This window comes from Drosophila innubila (assembly GCF_004354385.1).
Source record: "Drosophila innubila isolate TH190305 chromosome 2L unlocalized genomic scaffold, UK_Dinn_1.0 4_B_2L, whole genome shotgun sequence".
In the NCBI taxonomy this organism is placed as follows: Eukaryota; Metazoa; Arthropoda; class Insecta; order Diptera; family Drosophilidae; genus Drosophila; species Drosophila innubila.
Window position 1 is genome coordinate 15,342,116 of NW_022995372.1, and position 16,311 is coordinate 15,358,426.

At 35.3% G+C, this 16,311-nt stretch overlaps 2 protein-coding genes and 1 long non-coding RNA gene across 4 annotated transcripts in view; all 3 read left to right on the forward strand.

The window, feature by feature from the left end:
• The window catches only part of LOC117782117 (fibronectin type-III domain-containing protein 3A), a 69,061-nt gene that overhangs the window by 35,113 nt on the left and 17,637 nt on the right, over positions 1-16,311 (forward strand).
• On the forward strand, positions 1,354-15,903 carry LOC117782120 (putative uncharacterized protein DDB_G0291608). Its single transcript, XM_034619090.1, has 2 exons — positions 1,354-2,659; positions 15,551-15,903. Exons 1-2 carry the CDS (start codon positions 1,723-1,725, stop codon positions 15,616-15,618), a joined length of 1,005 nt encoding a protein of 334 aa, XP_034474981.1. The 5' UTR covers positions 1,354-1,722; the 3' UTR covers positions 15,619-15,903.
• LOC117782121 lies at positions 7,740-8,486 on the forward strand. 2 transcript variants are annotated; one of them, XR_004617230.1, is made up of 3 exons: positions 7,740-7,760; positions 7,826-7,892; positions 8,006-8,486. It is a non-coding gene; the product is annotated as an uncharacterized LOC117782121 (long non-coding RNA). The 2 variants fall into 2 exon arrangements; XR_004617229.1 differs by lacking the exon at positions 7,740-7,760 and having other exon boundaries at positions 7,785-7,892.

The window sequence follows — 16,311 nt, forward strand, 5'->3', positions numbered from 1 at the left end:
GGGCTTGAATATGCTTTGGTCACTAGACTTTTACCTCATGTACAGGTTTTTTGATACGAATTATATCCACCACTGGCAAAATGAAATGAGCTTGTCCATATTATTAAGTACTTGAGGGGAAACCCCCTCTCAGGCATTGGCAAGAAAATTCTGCATGGCAATTCAAATCGAATGATTAAGACACGTCTATGAATACCACAATGAGTACTTCATAGTTGTTTGTGTTTACTTGTACTCGTACTCATACTCATACTCGTATTCGCCTGTTTGTTGTTTGTTATTGCGGGGTTTCATTAAACTTTCATTTGCTGCTGTTATTGTTGTTCTTCTTATTGCCGTTGATTGTGCAGCTATTGAAGTTTGTTGTTCTTGTTAACATTGCATTGTCGTCGTCTTCGTCGTTGTTGTCTTTGAAGTTGTTTTTCAGTCTTATCTGCAGATCAATTCGAATGCTGGGTGGTCTTTTTCGTCATAATTTCTGCAAATATGTTAATTATTTGCCAAATTGACACAATGCGTCATTTGCTTTCGATTTGTTGTTTGTTCTTTATATTGACGAGGCACCAAACTGCCAGATACAGCAACAAAAACAATGAAAATAACTCTAAGTCCATAGAGAGATATTGTGTGATACCCTGTAAAATTATTAGTCGGTGTATGTTTGGATCAAATTGATTTAAGTCGAATACTCTTGAATAAGGGAAGTGAGAAAATAAATGTAAGAATTTTTTGAAAATGCTACATTCTGGATTTGAACACCACATAGTTTAAAACTCAAGGAATATAAATAATAGCTGGTCAATCTCTGGCATAATGTAATTCTAGTAATAGGGTATTATCCAGTCGAATATGCTTGCCAAATCTCTTCCCTTAGTATTTATTTTTTGGGCGGAACTGAATGTCAGGATTGATGTCATAGAATATCGTTTCATACTTAGGAGTATTATTATCAGATTATTTGTTAAATTTTCAATTCAATGCGCTTGGTGCATATTGTTTTTTATTTTGTAGTTCGTGGAATCGATTTAAAAGTTTAATCGATCAATTATTAAATTATAAATAAATCAATTCAACGATAACAAAAACAGATAACAATTGAATTAAGTCTTTATAAGCACAGACAACAATTGAATCAATAAATTTATAAGCTAATTATGAAAATAAAGTCTCCATTAGCAACAGACAACAATTGAATGGTATAAGCACATTAAGAAAGACTTAAAGCTAATTTTGTTTTACTTTTCAAGGGCATTTCATTAGCATGACGCTATAGTTACAGCTTCTCTCAACTGATAAGATAACAGACAGCCGTCTGTGGTATCCAATACCAATGCCATATTTCTAATATTTTTAATTGAAACAATGGCAAAATAAAAGAACGTAATAAAGTACATTGCGGTATGATAAACTTGAATAATAAGGGTGGTTGGGGATTTCTACCGATTTCGACCCAATTCCGAGGCGCTTTTGTAAATTTTTTGTAAATGGAAGCAGCAAACGCAAACAGAGATTGGCAAACCAAGTGGAACTGTGGGTGCAATTATTAATTTAAGGCAAACAATATTCGCCGTTTATTTTCCTTGTTTTCTTCCAGATAAAAAAAAAACATTCCACAGTAACAACAACAGCAACAGCAACAACAAAGACAACAGCCATGGTGATAAGCTTGTTCTAAGCACTTGACTCTTGGAGGAAAAGACAACGTACAATACGGAATTTAGCATGGTGCGACGTAATGTTGCTGAGCAACAAACAAACAGCAGCAACAGTAGCAACAACAGCAATACTGGCAGCAACAACAACAACAATAGCAACAACAACAACAACAACAATGCAGGCAGCTGCTCCTCTAAAGCATCGTCCACCGCGAGTCTAAACAGTCTAACGAATTCAGCCTCGCCGGCTTGCAACATTGTCATGTTGCAGGCAGCTCCGTTGCCAGCAGCGGCGCCGCAGCAGCATTTGCCACCGGCAGCAGCAGCAGCCGCAGCAGCAACATCAGCGAGAACTAACTCGCAACAACAACAGCAACAATCGCCATCGGACGGCGGCTCCTCGAATTGTTCGCTGCCATCGTCGCCGCCGTTGTTGCAACAGACGGCGACGCCGCCGCAGGGTGCACAAATAGTGCCGCCAGTTTGTGCGCTACATCATCCGCAGCAGCAGTTGGCGCTGTTAGCGGCCATGCAACACCAACATCACATGCTGCCCCCACCACCCGGCCATCAGCATGGCATGCCACCACCACACACACACACACACTCTCACACACACACACACACGCATCCACATGCGGCACATCATCAGAGCCATGAGAATGGGCATGGCGGTGGCATCTCGCCCAATGGCGGCTCCGGTGGCTCCTCCTCGGCGAGCAGTGTGAGCAGCGTGTCGAGCAGCAGCAACGGTGGTGGTGGCAATGGCGGTGGTCAGGGAAATGGCAATGCTGGCAATAGCACCAATGGCATTGGACCGCCACAGCCAGTGGCGACAGCATTGCCATCTGGTCCACTCTATATACAATATCCCGGCGACTTCTTTCCATCAGAATACTATATTGCACCGCATCCGCACGAGGGTATCTGTCCACAGCATCCGCATCATCCGCACGCGCATCAGCATCATCATCAGCCCATGTGCGCCATCTCGGCGGAATATGGTGAGTTGTTGTCCTATGCGATTAACATTTTTTGCTGGAAAGATTGGTGTTTATCAGCCGTGTTCCACAAATTCAAATCCACCGAAAATCAACAATTTATTTGAATATAACAATTTTGTTTCCCAGCGTCGACAATAGAATTCATAGAAAATAACATTATAAAATTATTAATTAATTTTAATTAATAAGGATAATTTATTAATATTTTAAAAATTAGTATTTTTTTCAACATGTTATTGTTAAATTAGGTCAATCGGGCCTGTTCCGAATTCCGAAAACGAGTGGAATTGCCGCAAATCGAGTTGATTGCTGTTCCGTAAATCGACAATAATTGTCGTTTTCAAAACGTGTGCTGTTGAGCGAGCGGAATCAAAAGTAAATGCTACAAAAATCATTAAAATAATTCCCTAAAACAATAAACTGAAATTCAAATAACCTTGAACATTTTCAGAATAGTCTAACATCACTACTTAAACTGTTTGAAGAGTATTTTAAAAGAACTTTTTATTAAACATCTATAAAATATTACATACAAAACAAAATTGAGCGGCAATGACTGATGGATGAACCGAGTTGTTCATAATTCCCTTTTACTTTTTGTTATCGATACCAACTCTCGCAACCAAAAACTGCTAGAGTTACTTCAATTGATAAATAAAATTCGAACAACGAAATTTTAGTCTAATTTAGATTCTATGTGCTATATTTAACATAAAATGTTTAAAATCAATTTTCAAAAACCGTTTAAAGTAATTCCAATCGGATTTAAGAGAAAAATTGAAGATTGAATGTTTTTATTATTTATTAATTCATGACGACTCTGATTCATGTCGATATGCACAAGCCAGGCAATCAGCTGGTGACAAAAAAATTTAATGATAAAATGCAAGCAATCAACAACCATATTTGCCGGCATTTTGCAGAATTAAATTAGCAATTTATCTTATTTAAGCAATTTATATTCCTTCATTGGCTAAAACAGCTGATACGGTCGATGACTTAATGCTATCGAAACGTTTCCGAAACCGAGTTCGATAAGTAAAAACAAGTCCATTTCGGTCGGAATTGGGAACAGCAAATAGTAAAACGTTCGTTTTCGTTTCGTTTTTACTTTTTGAAAACGTTCGGAATTCGGAACAGGCCTGAATATTCAGATAAAACAGCAATGACTGAAAATTAAGAAAAGGCAAAGAAGCTTCCAGAACCCTGAATACCAAAATATTAAAAAAAAAAATATCGTGCTTAATTCAAATATTTTGTACTTGGTTTAAAACAATGCGAGAATCATTCTGATTCTTAATTGTATGTATTGATCGCTCAAAACTTAAAACAGGCTAAGCTACTCTATCTTTAAATATTTTTTAAATCAAACAAAAACCACTAGCATCTCAAAGTTTTTGCCCCTTTCTCCTGCTTCTTCTTTGGCGGTTGGCTGCTAATTACATACAGTATAATCCTTCGCCTTAGCAGCACTCGGGAAGCCGCTAAATAACTCAGCTCGTCACTGAAACTTTCCTAAGCCTTTGCCTCGGTATCTTGTGGGTGTTTGGAGGTCTTCTTCTTGCTCTCGCTCCAATTCCCATGATTAGACGACACTCAAGGCTATTCCTCGAGCTCTTAAGCTGCGTAAAGTCTCTGTCTCGAGACTTAAAATAGACGCCAAGCCCTCTACCCTCTTCCATTTCACTCCCCTGGTCTGTTCTAAAAACTATGTATACGATACGAGCAACTGTAGCTGTATTTGGCATTTAAGCTGCAAAGTCAACAATTAAGCTCTTCATCGGATTGGTCCATCATCTAATTTCTCTTGTCGCTTCCTCCTCAACAAAATTAGCTAACTTAATTTTGAATGATTGCACTAGACTATAGAATTGAAGCGGAAAAACAAACAACTTTATCAGTTAAAACAGAAATAGAAATAAATAACAGAAGCAGAGAGCAAAGAATTTCAAAGTGTTACGCCAAAGCGAAGAAATCTTTTCTGTCCGGAAATAGGCTAACCTAATCAGCACTATGGCAAAAGCGCACTTTGTATTAAAAAAAAAAATATTATAGCATTGTTCTTTTATTTGACTTACATAAGTATGTAAATCTATAAAAATGCTGATATCCATTGTTATTTAATGCTAATATATTATTAAAGTTACAAAAATATATATTTCTGATCATTTTTTTGACTGTCTGAATTAAACGATTTATGGAAAATGATCGCATGATTGACTGACTAAATGATTGATGAACTAAATAATTGACCGACTGACTGAATGAAGAGTTTATTGATTAACCCACTATATGATTGATAAGCTATATAATTGATTTACTGAATAATTAACTGATTGACTAAATAATTGATGGACCGAAAAATTTAATTAATAAATTAATGAGAATGACTGACAGTCTAAATTTATTTTGCAACTTAGCTAAAAAATATTAAATTAAAATTCTTTTTTAATCGTCGGATTGAAAGCTTAACTGCAACATACAGTCCATAATAATCTGCAAAGATCTGTGCAAATTCCCAGCGTATGTGGAAAATTTCCCTTCAAACTTACATGGAACACATTTTTATTTAACTTCGATTGAACTGAATCACATAAATGTAGCTTAACATTACTAATGGTTTGATAACTAACATGGAAAAAAACCCCACTCCTTGGTTAGAAAATTCGTGGAACTATATCAAAATATTTATAAATTAATTTCTGGCTCGCACAATGCCGGGTAACACCCACTAACTAACTTGTATGTAAACTTATCTGGAATATATGTTTTTTTTTTATATTCCATAAATATACAGTCCTGTACGATCAATCTTAGTTACATATAGATTTCCATTAACACTTTTCACTGACACAATTTCTATTAGCATAAAAGAGGAAACGCCCACATGGTCAATACAGAGCTGTTTGACTAGAACTGAAATTGGAAATGGAATGGGAATGGGATTTGGAACTGGAACTCGCTTGGACCAAGCTAAAAGCCGTGTTCGCTTCAGTTATCATTTCGGCCAGCCTCAGAGTCGGAGCTGACTTGGCATTAAAGCAAATAAATCAGACTGTCAATCTGCAAAATACTTGGAATATAAATTAAAAATGTTTTGTTCTAGCAGTGAGAAGTGTGAGGCAAACTGCCAACTGTCAGTTGGGAGAGTTGGTCAAGATAATTGAAATTAATCAAGCTTAGCGCACCCCAGAAACCTCAATTACCAATGTGTCGCTGTTGGCTTTAACCCTAATTGGGCAGCGTCGAAAGACAATTGATCCAAAGGAAAATGAACCGGCTATCCGGGATAAAATCAATCTAATGCTGTGTCAGAAGTACGGTAATCCAGAATTTTCCTAAATCAAGTATGCAAAAAGGAATTTTCTCAGAAATGTTTTAATTTTGCGGGTTCTGGAAGTTTCGTTTTAGTTAGACCAAATATTTGAGACTTCTTTGATCCGCATATTGTCTTAATTTAAAAATAAAATCCTAAAAACATACCTAAAATATTTATATACGCCAATATAGTAATGATTAGCGAAACAAGAACTTGGCCAAGAGAATACTTAATTGTTTTTTTGTTGCAAATGAACAAATTTAATTCAATTGCCAAAAACATAAGATGCACATTGTATGTTAATTGTATTAGCATGTGGTTGAAAACGAAGTCTTCTTCTCTCCTTTGTCTATGCAAGCCTGCCAAATAGTTTTAGAGCGGCAACTTGGCCAAAACCAGACAGGACAAAGACCAAGTCAAGTTATTGCCATGTGAGAGTGGAAGCTCATAATTTACAATTACAAGCAAGTGTAAATGGCTTTTGCCTGCTGTCTTACGTCTTGTGTCTTTGCTTATGACCCTTGACCCCGTCTTCATGCAGTATTGTTTGCCAAAACGACAGAGACATTCCATCTACGGCTCCTGCTTGGATGTGAAAAGCACCGGAGTAGTGTCTACTCGGCCCCAGCATCTTGTTAATCGAATCAACTTGCGAAGAAAATGGCTCTAAGTGCGTGCTGGGCTCGACTTTTCCCTCTAATGGAATTTTCTCCCGTGGTGTTTCTCAACGTGGCTATATTGATATGGATGCTGAGCATGTTATAATTATAAGAATGCTGAGCATGCTCTTCTCCGCCCCGAACCGTCCAGCTTCTATTAAGTACTGTGGGGTCTTTGTGTGCTAAAGTTATTGTTGCTATTGCTTTTGTTGTAATAGCAGGCGCCACTTTAAATGAAGCTGATTCTTGGGGTGTTGATGGTTGTTGCTTTTTACCACTGAATTCACTTGGCATATTTTACACACAACCACAAAACACACAAGCTCTAATCAACATAATTCTTATTATTTTATATGCCACATATATAAATGAGAGAGGCCTGGACACTGCTAACATTATTAGAGAAAAGTATCTGAAAATTAAGTTCTTGGAAAATATCTTTAAAAATTTATATAAATTAAACCTAATCGCTGATTTAAAAAAAAGCTTCAATTGTTTTTTACTTACAAATATTTAGATTTAAAGCAACTTGAACCTAAAACTTTAAGAGAGTAGAATACACTTAAAAATTATCTTTCCTTTAAAAAATTGTAGTTGGGATTTAACAAAGAACCTTTTTAAAATTCTTGCCGAAATAAATTCATATTTCTGTGAAAAATGTAATCAGTTTAAAATGAATTCTTCAGTAAATAAAATTCAATTCATTTGTATTAAATTTTTTGTAATTTCATAAAGTTTTCTCATATATATATTTTCTTGGAAATATATATTTCTTTTAATTTTCAATTAAGAAACTCAATTCGTTGGCATTACTTTTTTTTTATTACTTGAAGTTTTCTTATTTATACAAGAGAAATTCAATTCATTTATATCAAATGCTACGTTTATACCGAGCATTTATGAATTCACCAAATTAAAAATTGTCCCTTGTTTGAAGAACACTCAACGTTTGACAAATTGATTAAAACTTAAATAAAATAAAATTCATTTCATGAATTTTGGTTGAAATCATAGTCAACTTACGTGCGGTAGTCGAACTCATGAAATATTGTTAATATACACAATTTTGACAGCATATCATGAGATGAATTTACAAATTGCAAGTTGTATAATCAAAGTAAAAGTGAGAATTCAGACTATTGTATATGTACATATATTTTTGTAGAATAATTTCAAGTTATCTCACAGTTAAATAGGAAAAATTAATTGCCACAGTTGCAATTGAGAAGATTTAATTTTGGATGCAAATAAGATAGTGAGTACTTGACATACTTATGAATTCTCTCTTATGTTGATTTTTCAATGATTTTTCTTTACCTATTTTTACCCCACTTCCAACTGTTTCTTTGCAAAACTTTATCCACTCAGTGACAGGCAGCAGCACGTATCAGTTTATAAACTGATTTTATAACAGAGAAGTGTGTATAAATTTGCCATTGAACATTGCACAGCATACAGGCAACTTGTAGAAAGCGCTGTGGAGCAGAAGTATGAGAGTACGAGAGTTCAATGAACTCATCACAGGTCCACTAAGATTTTCGTGCCATGGCGAGGGAAGATAGCAAAGTTACATCAACAGTCTGAAGCAATAATGACAACGAGCACAACTTCAAGAGCAGTCAATCAAAATATGCCCCCTTGATACTCCCCCTTGCGATAAAGTGCCTCCTCGGTGAACTCTAAGCACTGACAACGACTCGCCATCGACATCGACATCACGTTGCTCCCAGTATAAATTTCAATATCTTACGAGCATGTGCTTGCTCGCTTTCGGCTTTATCTTTTTATCTCTTTTAATCTTTTTATACCCTGTGAACATATAAAACAAAATAAAAAGTGGGTATTTTAACTTTTTGTTAAGATATGTTACCAGCAGAAAGTAAATGCTCTTGATCTAAGAGACAATAAATGGTAGGGAGAAAAAATTTGTAAAATTACTAAAAATTTCTTGAAGAAAATTTTTATAGATAAAATCTAAAAGCATATTTTTAGCGTGAGAATTGAATAATTTTTAAGCTCCGAAATTCGGTAACTTGTAACTGTTTTATCTGTATTAAAGCGTGTATACAGGGTATTATTTAATTTGAGAACTTTGCTTTAGATCTCTTGTACATATTGGTCATAATTTTTAATTAACTTATGGGCAGCCCGCACATTTCCGAACTTCGGCATCCTATTGAGATTTATGTAGGGGAATAAAAGGCGGGTGGACCTACAGTAATTGTCTACGAGTATTTCAATTTAATGAGTATAATTATGACCATTGTACTACGAACTTTGACATAACTAGATTGATCTTAATATTATTAACAATTTTAGAGGAAATAAGTATGCTGTAGTCGCAACACGGAATTACTCTTTAACTATATGTATATCTTGTGTGGGAAACTTGAGAGTAACTGCCACCTGATATAACTTAAACTATGTCACAGTCACATTTACTTCCCCTAGCGAATAGAGGAGGCAAATGAGGAGGCAGAAGTAACAATGCGATTGCAAGCAAAGAAAATACTCGCATTATCCCCACAAGTAGGTTTCATCTCAATTTCCAATTCCGACTACAATGACGGGCTAGCTACTTAGCAAGGCAAATACTTTCAGTTCAGTTCGTTTTAGTTCGGTTTTAGCCAGTTCATTGCTCCACTAAAGATTGGATTTGTTTTCTAAAAAGCATTCTACAATGCATTGATTGCCTGCTGATGTCATCACTGTCGTTTTCACAAGCTTTTTAAAAGCAAATGGCCTCTTGAGCAAGACATACTCTATACTCACCTTGGTCGAGCTTGTCTTCTACCTGATGAAAGCTTCCACAGTTTACAATTCGCAACATAAACTTGTTCAGTTTTACGAGCCGCTTTGACGGTTAGATTTATTGACTTGCTCGGTTTACCCAATTTTCATTGTGGGAAATGCTAATGGGTCGTCGTTGTCGTCTGTGAACCCACCAAGCGCACCACTGCACCACCACAGACCCACCTACACCTCTCCATTCTCGCTTACGTTTGCTTCTTATTGTGTCACAGTGCATTTGCATATTTACCTACAATTTGACCTCGGGCCACGTCTTTTATAATGCCAGCTCGAATTTTTTATGATCGGAGAATTGTTGCTTCGTCTTGAACTTATGCCGCGTTGCAACATTCAAATGTGTTGCTAAGCTGCCACAATGATAGCACTAGGCAACAAAACTTGACTTATATTTGCATAGGTTACTAACCTACCTACCTGAATGAATATTTATTTTAATTAAGTTACTTTAAAACTGCTGTTTTAATATTATTTAACACTTTAAAGTAAGTCTTTATAAGTATAATTTTCTAAATTTTTTAGAGATTTGGTACCATATTTGTAATCCCAAATACAAAATACTTGATTCAAGCAATATTTTTCTTAGCAATACTTAGATTTCCGGAGTTCTGTAAGATTTTTTTCAGTTAGATCAAATATTTTAGGCTTCTTTGCTTCTTTGCTTCAAAAAGCTAGAAACTTAAACTTGAATTTAAAATTTTTTTTTTTTTGTCAATGTACAAGCGTTAAAACTTAATTAGTTTTATAACTTATAAACTTTGAGTTGAATACAAAAATGTATTTTATCTGTTGTATTTTTAACGATTTTTTAACTTTGAAATTGTTGGAAAACTCAATAAAATTTAGTTACATTTTTCAACTGCATTAACCCGAATAGCCTGATAAATTTGAGGTCGCTGAATTCGAAACAAATATTATTTTTGTTAGTCCTTGTCAGGATAATCGACAGGATCATTTTTTCGCCTGTTACCATATGATAACGCTAGTACCGACAGGGTACTGGTATTTTTAATACTACAATACTCAAATATTTGCGAAAAGTCTAATAAACACAGCTTTACCCAACAGGGGTGGTCTTCCATGATATATATGACCAAATTTGATTCAAATTGGTGCAGTATATCGTATATATAACATAGCTGTCATAGGAACTATCGGGGTCAAATTCACCTTTTGCATGGAAAACTTTTTTATTTTCTGAGATATCTCAATTAAACTCACAGAATATGAATTTAAGTTACTATATCACATAGCTGTCATAGGAAAAATCATATTTTATGATCAAAACAGCACCGAAACGCGAGTAAAATGTATGCAAATAAGCTGGTATATGGTAACAGGAAAAAGAAAAGAGTAAATTTACCGAGGAAATTATTCCGAATTTTTTCATAATTATAAAGAGCATTCTTTTACCATTCTAATGATGTGTGCATTGCATATAGTTCAGTACTAATATTAGTTAAACGGTTAAAATTTACTTGTGACTTCTGCGCTGCAGAATATAGTGAGAAACTTAACGCGGGATTTTTTCGATAAGCTAGCTTCAAGAGATTGTTTCAATCAACTTTTCCTCAGTTAGCGACAACAATTTACTCTTAGAATTTCATATTTAAGTTATTCTAATGTTAATATGTTGTCTAAAAACTAAGTTTTAGTAAATGTCTATTGCGTGTTACCATATGGTAACGCTGGGGCTTTTCGGGTTAATTGTATCGAATAATTAAACTTTTTAAGTAACTACGATCTGTTTGTTCTTCCCACATTGACATGATGCGACCCTGAACTTTTTTATGCGACTGCACAAGCAGAAAATGTTTACGGTTCCAATTGTTGTTTAATATAGCTTAATGGTCTGACGAGGCGAGGCTTAACACTCTCTCTCTCTCTCTCTCTTCCTATCTCTCTCTTTCTATCTCTTTCTCGTTTTATTAATTATTTTTCTGCTTCTCTGACTCATCCACAATGTTATGTGCATGTGCTTTGATTCAGAGCCTGCTCATTTGCATATGTTTCGCTCGGAGCAAAACAAGTCTATTAAACTCAAATTTATGATCATTTGCAAAGCGTGAAAATGTCATCGACAGCTTCTTCTTCTTCTTCTTCTTTAAGATTAAGATTATTTAGTACATACATACAATTAATACTTGAATGCAGACAAAGGCCCAATTAAATAGCGAATGCAATTTCGTGACACAGTGGCACAGAAGTATATACCTACAAATAACTTTATTGCAATGGCAATTAGCAAATGCTAACTTTACCTTTGATATCAAACATATTTGCCAAACAGATTTCGGAATTTGAGCTGGAAATGAAACTTTAAGCATAAATAATCAAATTGGAACGCCACAAGCAGTGTTCGGAAACTCTATAGCCTTGAACTTTGCTCAACCCTCAAACTCTTTCATGTTCTTTATTCATCCTGAAAATTTCATTACGTTTGGATAATAAACACAAAAGCTATGCATAAAACTTTTTATATCCTAGCGCGGAGCAGGGGAAAGTAGTAGTGCTGGCGCCACCTATCGTTATTTTCTGCTGCTTAAATATGTGTAAATGTTTGCATGTGAGTGGGCTTAGGTAAAAGTGTTTCTAAAGATAAGTACAGGTTATACTTTAGACGATTGCAGCGATTTAAATGAATGTCTAAGGAACTGATAAAGTACTGGCGCCATCTGGCGTAAGTTTGCTTAACAAAGTATGTCTAAATTAGTAGGACAGCTGCTTACAGAGTATTTTGTAGTCTACTGCAATAATATTGCTACTTTGTTTTGTGATGTTTACCAAATCCCTCCGGGCGTATGCGTAATGTGTATGTATATTTCTTATATACACAAACTCTGCCAGACACGCGTTAATTCAAATAGACACTACACACATACACAAAAACATTCAGAAGTATTGAAGTGTGCGTGATGACCTTGCAAATAGCCTTAAGACATCGAACATCGCCAGATTGTCGTCTTACTCACTCGTCTACTTCACCTTATGCTCTGATCTTAAGTGTGAGACGTATCTTTTAATTGCTTTTTAATGGATATGGCCGGGTCGCCCCTCAAGAGGCGTGGCATGTGCAGCATGTAGCAAGTATAAATGTGTCTACCAACTTGGGAATTAAGCAATATCAGTTGACAGCATTAAAACAGTGCAAACATAAATTTTAAAAAGCCATCCCTATGTGCTAGAGTGTCTTTATTATTTGAACATATTTTATATAAATATATATATATCTTTTGAGTGTACTTTATATATATTTATAACGTCGCATTTTTCTTAGCTCCGATGAAGGAAAAAAAGGGCAGCCGCATTGTAGCTTTCATTTGATTTGTGTTGCGCTTCTCGTTGTTGGTATTGTTACTAGGACTCTCTGCCTCTTCACTTCTCTAGCTGCTCTTGGCTATGGCCACTTATGACCCAAGCGCTGCACGAGTTCAACAACCCACAAAAAAAAAAAAAATGAATAGAGTAGGAACAAAAAATAGAGGAGGAGCAATGCAAAAAATTGGCATCAAACAACAAAACTTACTTTAGATACATATGATGGAACGAGGGATGCGGCGAGGCACAAAAAGGGGGTTTCAGTGGCCGGAGGGTGTGGCAGGCAACACACATGCAATGCGCATTAAAATTGTAACTGTTACAGTTTTTCCCTCTCTCCTTCTCTTTGCCACTCATTCTATCTCATTCGCATCTGCAGCTTCTACTTCAGGCTGGCAAGTTAAGTGGCATTCATGTGATTCTCTTTTTTTCGATGCCTCTGGTGCTGCTGTATGCGCTCCTTTTTGATCCTAAACTTGTTATACCCTGAAAAAATTGCAAGAGTTTATAAAGGGGTATAATAACACACAAAAGTTGAGTTTAGTAAAACCATTTCTGTATAATATCAGATATTATTTCATAATCAATCGGTATAAGATAGGCAAAAAGACAAATTTGCATCGATATGTGAAGGTTGAATTTAATATAAATGTATAATATACATATGAATTCCCAGTAAAAAAATGTATAGGGTATCTACTAGTCGAGTAGACTTGCTTGTTTAATTTCCCATTCTCGCTACTGACTTTTGTCTTTTTTTTTTGCTTGTGTTTCGACGGTTCTCTGTTTTTTTTTTGGGCAGATTCATTTATTAACAAAGATACATAAGGAAGTATTGTATGTATATATTTATACATATATATATATATATATATATCGCAATTCATAGCTGGTGCCATCACATATATGTAAATATTTGGCTAGTGTTATTGTTGTAGCTGCCATTGCACCCGTTATGGTCCTCCATTTTATTCCATGACATTCGATTAAAGCCAAACATAAATTGGGAAATTCAAATATATCTGTTTTTGATTTGATTAATGCAATAACTTATAACACCTTTAGCTAGTTGTTTTTTATGCTGCATATAATGTTGTTATAAATATTAAGTACACACCTAAATCGTTGACTTTATTGGCATTTTGTTAACTCTTAAATTGATGCGTCGAGCCGCAAAATTCTATAAACTCTACTTAATAGCGTATTTTTTATTTTATGAAATTCTAGGTCTTTTCATCAGCTCATTAATCATACTTGTGACATTCCCTTCAAATTTTATATGTAGATAAATAAATAAATCTATTTCTTTTATTTATACATGCCAATCTAATTTATTATCCCAATTGCTTTTGTTAGGGTATCTCAGAGATAAAGGAACTAACTCTCCAAATTGAGTTCGCAGCACGTGCATTTCATAAAACTGAAAGACAAATTCGAGCTCGTAACTCTGTTTGCTTTTCCTTGATTATAAAAAATCTGTGCAAGTGTTAATTTGCGTAAGTAATTTAACCAAATAGGAGAACATTTCTTAAGAGTTTTTGACTTAGAAATACCCAGTGGGCTTGATTTAGGTCTAAAACTAAAGCTGCTTTTAGTTTTCTGATTAAATTTTAGCTAAAACTTAACTACGTTCTATATACTTGCTTGGCTTGAGAATAACCTGTTATAAAATATCATCAATACAGTAAACTGGGCAAGTGTAAATGTCCTTATTTATTTAATAACTATATCTTCTTTAAGTTGCTTATACCCTTGCCACACATTATGTGTGTACGGGGTATAAAAGGCACAATGTATGTAATCAAAGACAACCTTCGGCAGACTATTCAAATCATAGAAACATCGTAACATGGTGTTTTATTCACATGCACTAACAACGAGTACTCATTTGTCATCTGAGTGTGGCTCGTAAAAAGCAATGAGTGCCTTGTGGGTCGGCAACTATCGACGACTGAATAGAGACAAAACTCGGCCATGGGCAAGACATTCGCTACAGTTTATAGATGCTGGCCACGCCCACCAGCCCCTTAAGTGCCTGGGACATTGCTATGTGGTTTTGGGATCGTAAAACAAAAAAAAGCCACATATTAATCCGTGGCCGTCATACTAATAATAATAACAATAATAATAGTGTTAATAATAGCACATAAATCCATATGTTGATGTCTTCTAAAAATTTGGTTGAAAAATTTGTCGCAAGCTGTTTTCATGGTAGGATTCTCGACTATATTAATAGTCTTGAGAATATGTTCCAATATGTGTATTCCAGAGAATTTCCATGTTTCATTGGCGCACATGCAAAACATAAACGAAAATTATTTGAAAACTAAGATAAACAAATAATTTGGCGAATTACAAAAAGCACATTCACACGGTTTTCCAAAGAAACGCATGAGAGAGCGTTCCTGTGGAGAGTGTTCAACTGAGAGATACCCTGTAAGCAGATTTTGAATTCGACAAAATGACTTTGTAATGGCAGCAGGGTATTTTAAAGACTAAAACTCTGCACGTTCAACTTATTTGCTGTGTTTTTGACATAAGCGTGAAACCGATTGAAATTCGCGCGAAATATGTTGATTCGTAAATATAAATGTCGAATACGTTTGTGAATAAATAAATGAATGAATTAAATGTAAATTTATTCCCGGTAACTTTATAATTTAATATCTATACATACATAAGTATGGAATATATTTGTGAATAAATGAATAAATTTATGAAATTAAAGTTATTTCTCATAATTTAAACTACATTTATTAATGTTTTTTATTTATTTTCTACTTGCAGGTAAGCAACAGTCAAAGATGTTTAAAATTAACCATACGCCCCGTGGCCTCAATTGTAAGTGCAAGTGACAATTTCCACGCTGTTTTCAATTAACGACAACTGCACAAAACTTTTGACTGCAATTCCGATTAGGAAGCCTGTGAAAATAGCTGTGATGGGCGTGGACAAGGTCAACATAGACAAGTTTTCTCAACTATTTGCAGTTATGCAAGCATTTTAGGATGCGGATTCTCTTGACTTGGCAAAGACACAGACGCCTTCTGCTCTCAACTGTTTTTATGGCCATGTGCAAATGTGTTGAATTAAGGAGGTCAGGGTAATACCACTTCTTGGTCTGATCATGGTGGGAGGAAAAGAAAGAAGGTAGTAAAAAAGTTTCCTCGAGCTGTCGGGATGATGTCATCAGTTGACATCTTGTTGAAATTACAGATGCATTTCGCTTAACTGCAAATGGAATTGTGACAAACTGTTTGCAATACTTTTGCACTTGTTGCCCGATAATCAAAAGCCAAATCTTGCCGACACTTTGACGTCTTTGCTGTTGACCAGTTTTGCAGGCCACGCCCTGTCACTTCCAGAGTGAATTGCAAACCAAATGACAGTCAAATTACATGCAAAGAGTTTCAAGCTATTTTCTTCACTGTTTCTATGGCTGCTTAAATGTCTGACGCACTCAATTCATTTAAATTCAATTCGATTTAATTAAGCAAGTGGCAATGTGACACGCCAAGAGAGTGTTTGCCAAAAGATACCCTGTAATC